The sequence below is a fragment of the Salminus brasiliensis genome, chromosome 7, assembly GCF_030463535.1.
Source record: "Salminus brasiliensis chromosome 7, fSalBra1.hap2, whole genome shotgun sequence".
In the NCBI taxonomy this organism is placed as follows: Eukaryota; Metazoa; Chordata; class Actinopteri; order Characiformes; family Bryconidae; genus Salminus; species Salminus brasiliensis.
The window spans coordinates 32737490-32752753 of record NC_132884.1 but is presented as its reverse complement, the minus strand read 5'-3'; the positions used below and the strand labels follow the sequence as shown (position 1 = coordinate 32752753).

The following is a 15264-nucleotide window of genomic DNA, read 5'->3' as shown; positions in this document are numbered from 1 at the left end:
ATGAAGCACCATTATTCCAGAAAGCATAGTTTGACTGCTCCACATCTCAATGCTGAGGAGGAGGGGCTTTATACCCCTCCAGCCCATGTTTAGCATTTGGCCTTAACGTAGATATCCAACAGCATGGTCACAATAGGTTTATATTTATCTGCTCCAGAGAGTCCTATTCTATTGACAATACCGTGTGCATTTGCACATCTGTGTAAGCATTGGGTGCAACGTAAAGTAGCTGAATGCATTCATTAGAAGGGGTGTCCACAAGCATGAAGGTATGAGTTCCAGACAGCTTTACTGAAATGTTAAGTTCAGTGCTTGTGATCGTCTGGGAGAGAACATTGCGGCCATTCTGACAAAGCGAAACAGAGAACACAATGAGCATTTTCAATGTACAATGTATGAGCCATTTGTCATTGTAAGTTTTTTTATTGGTATGGAAATGATGGTACATTTGAATGAAGTAAAGTTATGGTCAGTGTAACTGGAAGAGTTCTACCTTGTGACTGTTCAGTTTGGTGATAAGGCGGTTGCAGCCACAGTAATGTGTGGTGTTTGTTCTTCTCTTTCAAGATGTGACAAAGAGAATCAGTAACAGATATCCCTTTAATCCAGACTGCTGCTTCGAACACACCCTCTCATCCTCCCACAGGCTAATCAATATTTGGGTGACTTTCAAGTCCTCCTCATATTATGAGAGATTCACTGTGTGCACGTCAGCAGTTCTACGACCTGGTCAAAACCTTGACTGAGTGTTTAAGGAATACATGAAGAGGTATTTAAGGATCTTGACAATGTATGTTCATTCTTTTTTATTAATTTACTCTTTCTGCTAACATCTTACTTGAAACATAACACTGACAACCATGCTTTTAACATGTCAAGGCAGAGTAATATGCCACAAGTTGTCATGGCAGATTATTCCAAATGATATAGTAGAGTCTTTAAACATTTCATGACAAAATGTATCATGTCAATTCATGATAACATAACATCTGTCATTACATGGTTATGGCATGGTCATATCAATGTCACATGCCTGGGTTCAACTGAATAATTTCTTCATTAACCCCTAACTAACTAACTCTAAAGACCTCCATTTCCTCACTCTCATGAAAAAACTATAAAAACTATGTGAACAAAATGATTAGGACACCTGCTTATTCATTGATCCATCTGAGATCAAGGGTATTAAGAAAGAGTTGATTCAGAAGTAGTGGATGAAGCACTATCATTCCAGAGTTCCACAGTTCCACTGCTCCACAGCTCAATGCTAGGGGGCTCTACCCCTCTAGCCCATGCCTGACATTATTGCTGGTGCCAATAGGTTAATGTTTATATGCTGCAGGGTTCATATTCTGTTTGCAATAGTTCTCTACATGACAGGACAAGCTGTGTGTGTGTTTACAGTTTACAAGGACAATGGAGGATCCATCATTATAGCAGAGCTGTGAGCAATTCTGCTGTTTAAAAACACATCATGAATCTGACATAGACTTTTTGTTAGAATTCTTTTAAGAAGAAACGAGACCCAATGTTGCATACTAACTGATAGCTTAATGGCTTATTACTGCAAGTTAAATTTAAGGATTAAAATGTATATTCAATTATTCTATGTATTACAAATCGGAGACTGGATTACGAATTATAAATTCTAAGATTAATAACTGAGTAATAAGTCTAGAATATATAGGGTTGAAAGTGCTGATTTCTGGGCATTGGCAAGAAGCTGAGCGAAGCATTGACAAATGGCACTTTCCATTCTTAACTCAGTTAAACAGAATGGCACTGCACAGACTAAGCAGTTTGAAACCTTTGGCTGTGTTTTAGTAGCTGCTGAGCACTGCTGCAGATGTGTGTGTGTGTGTGTGTGTATGTGTGTGTGTGTGTGTGTGTGTGTGTGTGTGCGCACAAGCGTATGTGCCTGACAGGGATGTTGGGTGCCGAGTCAGATCCCCTGGGTTGGGAATGGGGGGTGGTGGGTGGAAGTGTGTATGAGGTGGGGTGGGTTAGATGAATGTGTCTGTGTGTAAGGCTGTGGTGTGTGTGTGTGTGTGTGTGTGCACCCTGGAGATGGTACACTGTTTGCTTACTCTGCAAGAGCTCAGGTCTCTCCGTCCTTTCTTTCCTCTCCATGCTGCCAAGGAGCCAGCTCCAGTGCTGAGGGTCTCTCTTCCAGTCCCCCCACCAGCCCTCTGCCCTGGGACAAACAGAGGCAGAGGGGGGACACCAGACCAGGTGACCTCTACACACAGCAACTTTCAAACAGAGCATAATGCAAGAGGTAAGACTGTGTGTGGAAGCCATGGCTCTCAGGTTACTCAGGAGGCATAAGATTACTGAGGGAGAGCTTTAACCGATCCCAGGGCTGCAGGGATCTGATTGTAAGGCAGGCTGAGGGGAGAAAAGGAGAGAGCAAGGGAGAGAGAGACAGAGATCGAGAGAGTGAGAGAGACCCAAGCCACCTGGAGCTACAAGCTTGTACAGAAGCGCTCAGACCAGGGGACGCCCCGGTGAGTATTCTTCAGACCCCACCCTGGCCGAAAGTGTGTGAGTGCGCTGGTTTGCATATCGTCGCTGTCCCAAAACAAACACATGCATCTCCAGAAGGGTAACTTTACAAGAGACAGCAAAAAAGCTCCTAACTTTTAACATAAGCTAATGATAAGAGCTATCATTCCGAGTCATTTTGGAGCTCTTTTGTTGGTCCATTCGTCATAAAATGTTCACATTATGTAGCAGAATATGGAGATTCATGTTTTTTGGGGGGGCAGCTTGGATGATTTAGTATGTTTCTGAATGTTGGCTTGTTGTAATGCTTCATATAATTAGGTATTTGTTCATCCTGGATGGACTACATTCTTCTGCATGTAGTTACTGAATCAGTCGTAGAATGTGGATGTCTACCTAAAGCTTGGAAGCTTGTTTTAAAAAGCTAATGTTTACATGTTAACTTATTATTACTTATTATTACTTATTATTATTTTTGACATTTTAAATCTGGCAGTTATTCCTTATATTGTGTCAAAATGTCATAATGAACAGACCAATAGAAATGCTCCTTTGTCTTCCATTGAACGGGACATTTTTTTCTTCTCCTGCAAAGTTGTCATTTTGGAGATGCAAAGTATTTCTGTGTGACAGTAAGGGTATTTTTCTGATGAAAGCTCTGTTTCTTAAGACAGCTGCCAAAGAACCTGCATAAATACTTTTGTCACTCTCTTCGGATGTTTATTAAGACATGGGAACAAACATGCTTTTGTCTTATTGTGTATATTACACTTTTTTGGGTATATTTGCTTGTTTGCTCTTCTGGTTAGATGCTTCATGCATTTCATTGGCTTGTAATTGTACTTTCTCAATGACAAATCAAATCTAATCTAATCTACAGTGTGTTGTAGAATGTTTTAGATCATTTGCTTAGTAGTCTTAGTTTGATCCCTAACAAGATTAAATTCTAGATTTTAAAATCACCCTTTACACCCTTTTCTGATTTCTGAGCTTTCTTCTTTTTGACCGAAACCCTGGCCTTTAGCACAAATGATGAACATGACAAATGATGTAACAGCATGCAAGTTCTAACTGTCCTCTGTGGTGCAGCAGTGAGTGTGTAGTCAGCAAATAATACCAGATGTGACCAGTATAAAAACAATAGCTTTATCCTTGTGCTGTATCTAGGGAAACTTTCCTTACCTTTTATGGTTGTTTCTCCTTGACATGCACACACATACACACACACACACACACACACACACACATCCATTCCACAAAGGGGTATAGATAGTATTTCCCTATATGTTTTTCACCTCTTCAGCATTTTTCCAGACCAGGCGCTCAGCAGGATAAAGATAGATGCTCCCATCACCTTCCTCGCCCTGTTATTTCTCAAACCTGGTGAACTCTACATGTGAGGGTGACCAGTAGAATGGTTTACACCAGCTTCACATTTGAATTCTGAGTAGAATGGAGTATAGATGTTACTTACATAATCCAAAAGTGAGGTCTGATGATTTCTCAAGATAAGCAGACCAGCTATGCTGCCCTCAGATTTGCAAATACACTCTTAAAAACAAAGGTGCTTCAAATGGTTCTTTAAGTGATGCCACAGAAGAACCATTTTTGCTTCCATTAAACATTTTTTAAAAAGAGATGCGAGTGAAAAAAAACCTAAACTGGGTAAAGAAAAGATTCTTCACTTTATGGGTTTAAAAAGGTTTGCAGCAACTCTCCAAACTATTTTTACAAGCAATGTTTTCTAAGCAATACTTAGCATTCTGCAAAAACCTGCACCAATGCCTGCCTTAAATAACCTAGCCAAACTAAGAACACCCAGAAACGTCCACAATTAGGTTATGTTCCCTGAAACAGACAAGCTATCTGTGCTCTATTTAATGCACTCTCAGTGTGTATGAACAGAGACTAAAAATAAGCATCATGAACAAAATGAACCAGTCAGCAGATTTAAATGTTAATGTATTGTTGAAAGGTTGCTGCTAATTGGTTAAAGACTTTAAATGATAATAATGATAAATGAGTTCCTGACATTGGTTGAGATATTCATGTGCAAAATAGTCTGTTATACACTGCATGCTACAAACCACAAACAGACTGATAAAACACATTGTTTATTTAATATTTTTTTGTAATGTCTAACACCAATATAATATTAGTAACAAATATTGTACCTAATGTATGAGGAGTTTTGTATAGATGGCAATATAATGCATTCCTAAATTGATTTCCCATAGCTGTGGGGCACCGTGAAATTAGTTTATGCAACTGTAACACACACCTTTTTTCAGTCTGTTGTGTTTTGCCTTAAAAAGCAAGCTCAGGACATTCTGAGCAATTGTACACCACGAATGAATGGACATGCATTTTTGCTAACAACAAATAAACGAAGGTAAATGTTTTTGCCAACGCTCAAAATAAAAACCACATGATCCCATGAAACTACAACGTCTGTGTAACTCACCTATCAGACTACTACAGTGGAAAGGACAGGTCCTGCTGTATACCAATAGGGTCAGTGGAATATCACACAGAGCGAAGGTGAGAGGTGTCAGGTGCAGTGCTGTGCAGTGTCTCTGCACAAGTTGTCATGGAGCCAGTGGCTTTTCTCTTTAGTTGCCGCTGGTTTTGCGGTGTCAAATGGTGAGCAGGCTTGCTGTTTAAGTCTTCTGTTTAGGCTATGGTTACCTGTCTACACTAAACTCTCTGGAAAATTGATGGCTGATGATAAGGCACCTGAACTGGACTTTCAGCTTGTACTCTTACCTTTGACTTTGGCTGGAGGTGGACCCCAACTGGGAAAGCGTTAGAGAAGTGTCCACACCTCTGTTTCATTGTTGTCTTCATATTCTGAGGAAGGAACAAGGTACTATTAGTAAAGTGCTGATATTTATATGCACTGAAATGTATGAAAATGATGGGAGTATGTGAATGACTGTATGTGTTTTTTGCTCATTATGGCTGTAGAGGAGTGATCACTTGAGATTTGCTCCTCTATTTAGTTATGACTCACACAGTGTATCTATCAGGGGCTCTTTCTGTTGAGTGATGACTCCCATTAGCCACATATGCTAAGTCAGGTTGAACAGCTGTGCTAGGCTCTTGTGGTGCTATGAGCTGTGAGTGTGTGTGAACGTGTGTTCAGGGTGGATACGGTAAAGGTGCATGCATGTGAAAAGGTATGAGACAGTTGGAATTGCATTATCAGTTTGCAGGCTGCTTCATCTGTGGACTAAGAGAGAAGAAATACATGCGTTGTATTTTTAATGCATTATTGATGACTGAGTTTTCAAGAAGAGGGCAAACAGAATACGGTAACTGGTCAGGAATACAGTGATGCCATAATCCAAATGAATACATAACTGTTGAAAACAAATATGTTATCCATGTATGTTATGGATATGTTTGGCTAATGGTCCAAGAATTTAAAAAAAAATCCTCTCTAGGACAAATAAGTCCGCACTTGTTTGTTTGTGTTGCACTTGTGTCTTGTATGCACTGTCTATGTTGCACCATGGTCCTGGAGGAACGTTGTTTCGTTTCACTGTGTACTCTGTATGTAGTTGAAATGACAATAAACCCACTTGACTTGACTTGACTTGACTTGAAATGTCATGATAACAAAAAATTCAGGGTGTAGGTATGAAAGTAAGTAACATTATGCATATAGCACTAAAAATAGACTACAAAGTGCTTATAAAAACAAAAAGAACAAAAAAGAACCTGGTGCTTCACTTTCCTTTGAATTAAGTAATACAGCAGCTTTTCTGTTTTTGAAAGCAAGTCCCAAATCCCAAATATTTGAAGGACTTTACCATTTCACCAGTTTTATGTGGAATCCTATGGCATACATATAACTGCCTGCTTTGCAGCTCATTTTAGTCCTCAGGGGTATATCTCTGTATTCCTGAAATTACCAGGGCCCCCTACTGTGTCTGGCAGGAAACTGAGTAAAACAGTTTTGGTTAAGTTTGTTTGGTTCATTTATTTAACTAAATAAAATAAGCTGTTCCACCTGGAAGTACCACACACCTGTATGTTTATGCTGATTTGGTCTTCATACATGAAGAGTCACACAGAAGAGTTTGGACTGACTTAACATGTTCGATTTGAACTCCACTAGGACGTCCACCTATACCAGCTGGGCAGTAACACGGCTGTTCTCTTCTCTTTGTTTTTGTCTGCAGATCAGGTGACGGTGTCTTGGGAATCATCTCTCTGCCACAGAACAAGTCAGAACAAGCCTGGATCCCTCCCTGAGCCTGCTGCGATCTCAACTGTACAGTGATCAGGCTGGTCTTTGTTCGTGGTTACCCCTTGGTCATTCACCCTGGGTTAGACAGTTCCCCTGGGTTAGTACCCCGTGGAGGGGAAGGAGGCAATGGAGGTACCTCTTGTCAACTTTGAGAACCTGGATGATATCGGAATCAACCTGGGAGACCCCAGTGATTCAGGATATCCCACCTCACCAATTTCGGAGGCACCGGAAGCAATTCAGATGACACCTGGCATGAATTCTCCAACACATTCCCCACAGAGGCACAGACACCCTGGTAACGCACCCACTTCTCCCACGACACTCACAAAGAAAGGGACATCAAGCTGCAACAGTCTCATCTCTAACTGGAAGGTACTTGTGAACAGTGAAGGTAGTCCCAGTGAGGCTCTTTTAGGCAAGGTGGCTAAAGACTACTGTGAGGACTTGTTTGGGGAAAAGCAGAAACTTGAGGAGGGTGACCAGAGGGTAGTCATCAACGTCTCAGGAATGATGTATGAGACGACACTCAAAACCCTTAACCAGTTCCCTGACACCCTGCTCGGGGACCCTAAGAGGCGGATCGACTATTTTGATCCAATGAAGAATGAGTATTTCTTTGATCGCAATCGCCCCAGTTTTGATGGAATCCTGTACTTCTATCAGTCCGGGGGAAAGATCCGCAGACCAGCAAATGTGCCGCTGGATGTTTTTGCAGATGAGATTGTGTTCTACAGGCTGGGTCATGAGGTGATGGAACAGTTCAGAGAGGATGAAGGTTTCATTAAAGAGCCTGAGCCTCAGTTACCGACAAGTGAGCTCCACCGTCAGTTCTGGCTTCTGTTCGAGTACCCTGAGAGCTCTAGTGCCGCAAGATCCGTGGCAGTAGTGTCTGTTCTTGTCATCACCATCTCCATCTGTATCTTCTGCCTAGAGACTCTCCCAGAGTTCCGCGATGATCAAGAATTCACTCATGAAATTGTTAACTTGACCCGTAATGTTAATGGCACACTCTTGTCCCCAAGCCCTCTGCCTAAGACCCGGGAATCTGTCTTCACAGACCCCTTTTTTGTAGTAGAAAGTATCTGTATAATCTGGTTCTGCTTTGAAGTGGGAGTGCGCTTCGTCGTGTGCCCCAGCAAAAGTGAGTTCTTCAGTAACATCATGAACATGATCGACATCGTCTCCATCATGCCCTACTTCATCACTGTGATCACAGAGTTGATGGCCACTCAAGAAAATGATGATGGAGCGGCTCAGCAGAACATGTCTCTTGCCACTTTGCGTGTCATCAGGTTGGTGAGAGTCTTCAGGATCTTTAAGCTCTCACGTCACTCCAAGGGACTGCAGATTCTGGGCCAGACCCTGAAGGCCAGTATGAGGGAGCTCGGCTTGCTCATCTTCTTCCTCTTCATCGGAGTCATCCTCTTCTCCAGTGCCATTTACTTTGCTGAGGTTGATGAACCTGAAACACAATTTGTGAGCATCCCAGAGGGTTTCTGGTGGGCTGTGGTTACCATGACGACAGTTGGCTATGGTGATATGTGCCCAGTCACCTTAGGGGGTAAGATGGTGGGCATCCTCTGTGCCATTGCTGGAGTGCTGACCATTGCTCTTCCTGTTCCTGTCATTGTTTCCAATTTCAACTATTTCTACCACCGTGAAACAGAGCAGGCAGAGAAGCAAGTCATGGAGGCAGCTGCTGAGGCTGCCGCAAACCAGAAAAATTCGGATGAGAAATATGAGAGCAACTACTCTCTGGACAAGAGCAACGGAAATTGGCAGACTGAAAAAAATGGCATTCCTTGAGAAATGCAGTGCTGCTAAACCTAGCATGACTAGCAATAAGAAGACTGAACAACAATGCACTTAAAAAGCGGACTTTTTCGGACGGACTAGTTGTAATTTAGATTTCGATTTATGTATTTAATGCTATGCACATGATGACAGTACCTTTGTGGTAAGTGCTGTCTTATTAAGAAACCTCACAAAGGATGCAGATCAGGCCAAAGGCAGCAAGAAGCACCTCAGAAACGTAACTATGCTGCACATCGAAACCTTGAGTAGATCTTAAGTAGCTCAGCCACATGAAGGGTCTGTAAATACTGTCAAATACTTCTAAGTGGAGTTTTACACAGTTTGACAGCAAAAGAAACTAAATGCCGAGGGGAAAAAAACACAACAGTCGGAAGTATAAAGTCACTTACATAACATTTTGTAAGGAACCTGCTTGCGATTGACTGCAGCGTTTAATTTAGCAGACATCAGGTGCTAGTTTTGCAAATCCCCTCAATTGAGCAACAAGGAAGCATGATTCTGCATTCTGCACTGCACACATTTGAGCCTCCTCCCAACACTGCACTTTGCTGAACATGTCACTCCTTTAGAGTTTCATGCTGACAACACCATTGACATTGCTGCTTGTGGAAAGAAAAAGCTTACCTCGAAGTACCGTCCATCGTTCAATGTCACTAAATGCGTCCTTTACGATGTCTGCCCTGGTAGTTATCATCATACGTAGTCAGGCCTGCTTTTAAATACTGTATCCAAAGCATGCTGCTGTGCTATATTTACATGGCCCACTATGTCACAGCAGCATCTGCTGGTTGGCCCACATATACACAGGTGTTGCTATTCATATCAACATTTACTTAAATGTGTAGAGTGGCCTGTAGCCTTAAAGGCTTCAAAATATACTTTGCATAATTTCCAGTACCTAGCGTTAATTGCACACAATGAAGAGTTTTTAATATAACTCAGGTCTCAGCTACTGCTTGAGCTGGATCATGCACCATAGACTCTCTCCTTTTGCTTATCTCAACTTAAAGACACAGTATATACTGTCTAAACAAGCACTAAAAAGTTAATTACATGTAATTAAATGAATGTAAGGTTTGGTATTTATGGTAGATCACTAGCAATACAGTACACACATATTAGTTAATAGTACACTGGCCTCCAATTATGCACACAGAGGATAGTTATGGCTGAATAACACACAGCTTGCATGAGGTTATCTCCGTTAGTGATATGCTTACAGAAATACCTCTTAGCACTAGCTCTAATATGTAGATACTGTATCTTAGAATAGGTTTATTTAGGCATGTTACATGGAAGGGACAGGTAGCATCTATCTACTGCCTTGCTGCATTGTAGGTTAGCTGATCTGAGTAGACATTCTTATGACAGACAGCATGGTAGCGCTGTGCATGTTCTGATGTACTGAGATGACAAACCAAGCCAAGGCCATTACAAAAATGTAAATACTAAAGAGAGAAAAACATTATCTGTATTTTATAAAATCTATTTCAGCCTAAGTAATTACTTTTCATTGTGCATTTGTTATAAAGTATAGACAACAGACACAGACAATAACAGTTACAGACACTACACAAGTGTCATTTTACAGTTGTCCCACTTCCTATTTTTTTAAAGACGGCAAGTGTTACTTCCTTAAATACTTATTGTGGTTTGTGCTCACACTAAGCTACATGGTTGGTTATGCATAGGCTCCAATACCTTTTAAACTACTTTATGACTTTTAACTATGCACTTACCAGTAACTGGAACTCCTTTTTAATTATTGCATATATTCTCACACTTGCACATTTTTGTAAATAGTATGTTTTAAAAAAATAATATTCAAGCATTTACATGCATACCAGTTGCCGATGAAAGCAATACAACAAAGCACTTTCAAGGGCTAGAATGAACATTTTCCACTAATAACTGGCTCATTTATACCAGCACATAATAATACATTCATAAGTACAGTACTACAGTACATAACTTTAAAAAAATGATAAAATGAATAATAAAATGCATGACAAAACATGGGTTAATTCAGCAAAATCGTCTCTGCATAATACAGGGCGAAATACTCATGCATGCATTTTATGTCAAAATGTGTCAATATCTACAAATGTATTAATAACCATTCCATATTTTTGCAAGCCTTGGGGAGATGCCTTTGAATTTTTAATTGAGTCCAGTAACACAAATGACACAATATTATGGTAGTTTAGGGCCTTGAAGTCATAATAGCATTTAGTGTCTCATGAATGTATGCAATGGCTGTATAAATTTGATCATATACTGATATGATCATATATATTTTATTCATTATATTCTGAGTGCCTTTTATTAAACATTTATCCTGTTTAGAAGGCTCCTTGTTTGTTTTTTATGTAAAGTGTTACAGAGGTCCTTTGTGACTGTTTCTCATATTCAGTCATTTTGGTGCAAGTGATTGTTTAGATCTGAGAATGCAATGCACTGATGTTTAGCAGGTGTTGTTGACAACTATAATAATTAATAATAAGACATCAAAATGTCACACTATGAAGAGATAGAGTGGGTTGAGGAGGGAGGAAGGTCAGGCGATATCATGGTTCACCAGATTTAAACATACTGTACCATAGAAAATGTGTAAGATTGTTTCGGGAGATGGTTACAAAAACAACAAAAAAACATTTGCTGCAGGAGGTCTGTGGACAGCAGTGAAGAAGGTGTGGAAAGCAGGTCATTTAGATCATTTTAAGGACAAATCGATGGGAGGCAGTGATAAAGGCCACAGTACTTACTGTTACTAAGTAAGTACTTTATTGATTCAGAAGAAAACTGCTGTGTAAAAGGAGCGGCACATACACTATATAGACAAAAGTATTGGGACACCTGCTCATTTATTGTTTCTTTTAAAATCAAGGGTTTTTAAAAAAGTGTTTATCCTGCTTTTGTTGGACTGCAGGATAAGAAAGCTTTCTAATACAGTTTGGAGCACTGCTATGATTGCATTCAATGACAGTAGTCATTAGTGAGGTTAGGGTATTGGATAATCACCACCCCACCTCATCCCCCAACTCCCCAGCTCATCCTAAAGTGTTGGATGAAGGACTATCATTCCAGAGAACCCGGGTCCCCTGCTCCACAGCTCAAGCCTGGCATTAGGTTAATGTTAATCTGTTCCAAAGAGTTTTTTTCATAGTTTAGTGAATATAGTATGCCATTGTCCAAATGCACAAAATACTGACGCCTTAACCTTAACTTAAATGTAGCCTGTACCTTTAAACCTTACCCTTAACTATAGCATAAACCTATGTCGTACATAAATTGGCAGACAGTTCCACTCATACAAACCAAAAAGTATCATATTTTAAAAACTAACGGCTAAGGCTATTTCCCAGGCCCAGAATCACTGTCCTTGTCCTTCTCTCTCTGTATGTGCAGCCTCAGATGGCTTCCCAGACCCTGAAAAGCCTTTACCTGAAACAATGTAACAGACTCAAGATTAACTCACACCAGATGGTCTGACACACACACAGAGAGTGAGAGCATGGCCTAATTCAGCACAGTTAAGAATCACTTCTTTGTTTTATTAAACTTAAACGCCTTTTACATGAAGACTAAAATAATCAATCACTCTAGGGTAATCAATCCAAAATCATCAATTCTCCCACACTTAACCCACACAGAATATAGTGGCATCACTGTTTTTTCAACTCTTCTTCGAGTACATGACAGGGTGACTCATGGGTATTTGGCAAAACAGCGCTACCAGTGGATGCAAGGTCCATGTGAATTGTAAAAAAATATATAAAATACAACATATAGGATGGGAGCTTGTGCAAATTTTACACATTTCTTGGAGTTTATTTCAGTGGTGTATGTATGGATTTTATGAACTCTATTCTTTACATGTTGTCAAAATGTCATGATTAATGGACCAATAGTAATGCTTCAGTATGGCTTGGAATAAAGTCTTTTTACATTGACTTACATTGAAAGTTAAGGTTTTAAGTTGCTGTTTTTAGAAATGTACATATATTTTACATATAATTGACAAGAGAGAGGTATTGGGTATCAGTAATTCAGTGGGTATCAGTAATCAGTAACCAATCACCTCAATGGAATATTTACTCCAGTAGAAGTAAAAGTAAGGGAGTATAAAAATACCAGGTCAAAATCTTCAGGGATTCTTTCAGTCTAAAATAAAATGCTAAAGCTCAGCAATAAAACATGTGAGCAACTGCAATGCAGTCCAGGTGCTAAACCAACAGAGCAGATCTTGCAAAAACCTTAAATTGGTGTAGAGCCTTTTTAAATCGTTTGCTCACTTCAGGTCGTTCAACGGTTCTATTAATGCCATCACTCCTGAGAACACTATTTTAATTAAAAGTTGATTGAGAAAACACTTTAACACAAGTTAAAGTGTTCTTGTTGGATTTTTAAGGAAAATCAATCATATATCATATCATATCCTAGTGCATCAGCTACTTTTGTACTAAATAAACATAACTAGCCACGTCTTCTTGCTGTGAGAGAGACTGGCACCAGGGTCTACGATTTTTTGGCACGGTGTGTGGATTTTATCAGTGACAGAGACAAAACACAGCTTTGGTGTACAATGAGTGAGCATTAATCTTTTATTACACATTGTGCATCTCTGTATGCCCGAGTGTGTGTGTGAATTAGTCCCAGAGAGCTCATTGTGACAGAGAAGCATTGCTGGTAAAGGTCAGCAGGTTTTGAATGCCATTCTGTGGACGGAGTACCTGAATCAACATGAATGAAAAAAAAAATGTTTCTACAGAAGCATGAAAACTCTTCCCAACTGGCACTGTTTGAGTGGCATGTCTATCGAGTTCAGCTAAATGCTCTCACTGGCTTTCTCTCAAGCTGTCTTGAATTTTCCTGGTGCGAGTGAAATAGAAAACCCACATCCGAACTTACCCAGCAGCTGACACGGCAGCTTTTTCTTCCTGAACCCTATTTTGATTGGGGCGCAGTGCTGGCCTTTATTGCATGTATAGCCTTCGGCCATTGACTTAGACTGTGTGACTTTGCTGAGGCAGTACATTTCGATCTGGGTTTTGCATTACATTTATGACGGTCCCCAACTGACCCACAGATGAATCAAATTCAGTCATTTGCAAGGTTTACCTTCCTTACCGTACCTTCTTCCTTTTCAGGAGAAAGATGAAAAACTCGACTTTGAATAGAATGGTCATGATATGTTGATGAAATGGTGAATGAATTAATAAATAAATGAATATTAAGACATTGTGACAGTTTGTGAGTTTTGACTTATATTATATACACATACACATACATATTCATATGTGTACATTCATTTCACATCAATAAACAATATTACATCAACAAAGATATTGCAAAAAATGTAAGTAAGATGAAACAAAGTAACTGTGGTGATGTGAGCTGTTTTATTAATGTGCAGACAACGTCCCTCACTCATGTGAAGTAAATTCAATTATGTTTTTTAATGTCCCAGATTACCCATATTGTATAAGAGCATTGGGCCTCATTGACCTCATTTATCTCCTTCATCTCATTCATCTTCCTAAGCATTTTCTTAAGAATTAGTTCTACATCAGATCACATCTGTTCTACATCAGATTCATGATGTGTTTTAAACAATAGAATTATTAACAGCTATACTCTTGATAGATCCCATTGCCATCATAAGTATAAAACATAATCCCAAATCCCAAGAAAACACTGCTTAATGTCACTCTTCGTGAAAGCTGTGTAATTGCTAATTTATGCTCAATACGGATACAGACGAAGCTTTCTGTCTGTACTCTGTCCGTGTATGTGTACGTTCTCTAAAAGCTTACGGATATGGATGGAACAGAATAGTAGCTCTGGAAATCGTGGGGGCAGTGTAGCCAACAGTTCAAGTTCGAGACTTGGCCACTGCCATATGAACATGACGAAGAAGAAACCCTGTCAGAAAAGAAACTTATGGTGGAACATTTTTAGACTACTTACAGCTGTTTACCCCGCTGCCGCTTTCATCTATTGTAGTATGTACATTGTCCCGAACTCCTCCATTACTGCCACGCAATGTTTGTTGTTGTCAGGACTTTCTGACACTGAATTGCCCTTCAGTGGATGTATTGCTTAACATCACTATCTATATAAAGGATGCATGGAAATCTGTGGGCAGTGACGGTTACAACATTTGAAACAGAACGATTGGTGATTAAGACCCATTGTCCTTCAACAGGTTACACTCTTAAAAATGAAGGTGCTATGAAAGGTTCTTCTTCTTTACAAGGTTGAAAATGATAAAAGACAGTTTTCAGCAACTTCAACCCAACCTCAAACCTCCTGCGGTATCCCCCTACACTCTCTCCAAAGACAACATTTATATCAAATTATTAAGGCTATATGTGGTCCAGAAAGGATGTCCACTATAGGCTAAATTTGGACCCAATCAGACAGGCTAAACATAGCCCAATATTCAACATCTCTTTTAAGGCTAAATAATGGTCCAAAATGGGCCTAAAAACAATGTCCATTTGACTTCTGGTACTGGGTGAGTTGGGACGACTATAGTATTACTCAAAGAATCCTTTATAGCAGCTTCATTTTAAACAGTGTACAAAAGTTGTTTTCAGATGTTACCATAACATTAACATACAGTCTGAGTCAGTTTGACATTCACTCTTGAGGACCACCCTGTCTGAAGGTGAAAGTGCAGC

The 15264-nt window shown here is 39.9% G+C and overlaps 1 protein-coding gene across 3 annotated transcripts; it reads left to right on the top strand.

Moving 5' to 3' along the window:
- The first annotated feature begins 707 nt into the window (after nucleotides 1–707).
- On the top strand, nucleotides 708–10885 carry LOC140560299 (potassium voltage-gated channel subfamily A member 10). 3 transcript variants are annotated; one of them, XM_072684651.1, is made up of 2 exons: nucleotides 708–769; nucleotides 6693–10885. In XM_072684651.1, exon 2 carries the CDS (start codon nucleotides 6887–6889, stop codon nucleotides 8567–8569), a length of 1683 nt encoding a protein of 560 aa, XP_072540752.1. In that variant the 5' UTR covers nucleotides 708–769; nucleotides 6693–6886; the 3' UTR covers nucleotides 8570–10885. The 3 variants fall into 3 exon arrangements, with proteins under 3 accessions (XP_072540752.1, XP_072540753.1, XP_072540754.1); XM_072684652.1 differs by having other exon boundaries at nucleotides 737–790; XM_072684653.1 differs by lacking the exon at nucleotides 708–769 and adding an exon at nucleotides 2029–2507.
- Nucleotides 10886–15264: the final 4379 nt, after the last annotated feature.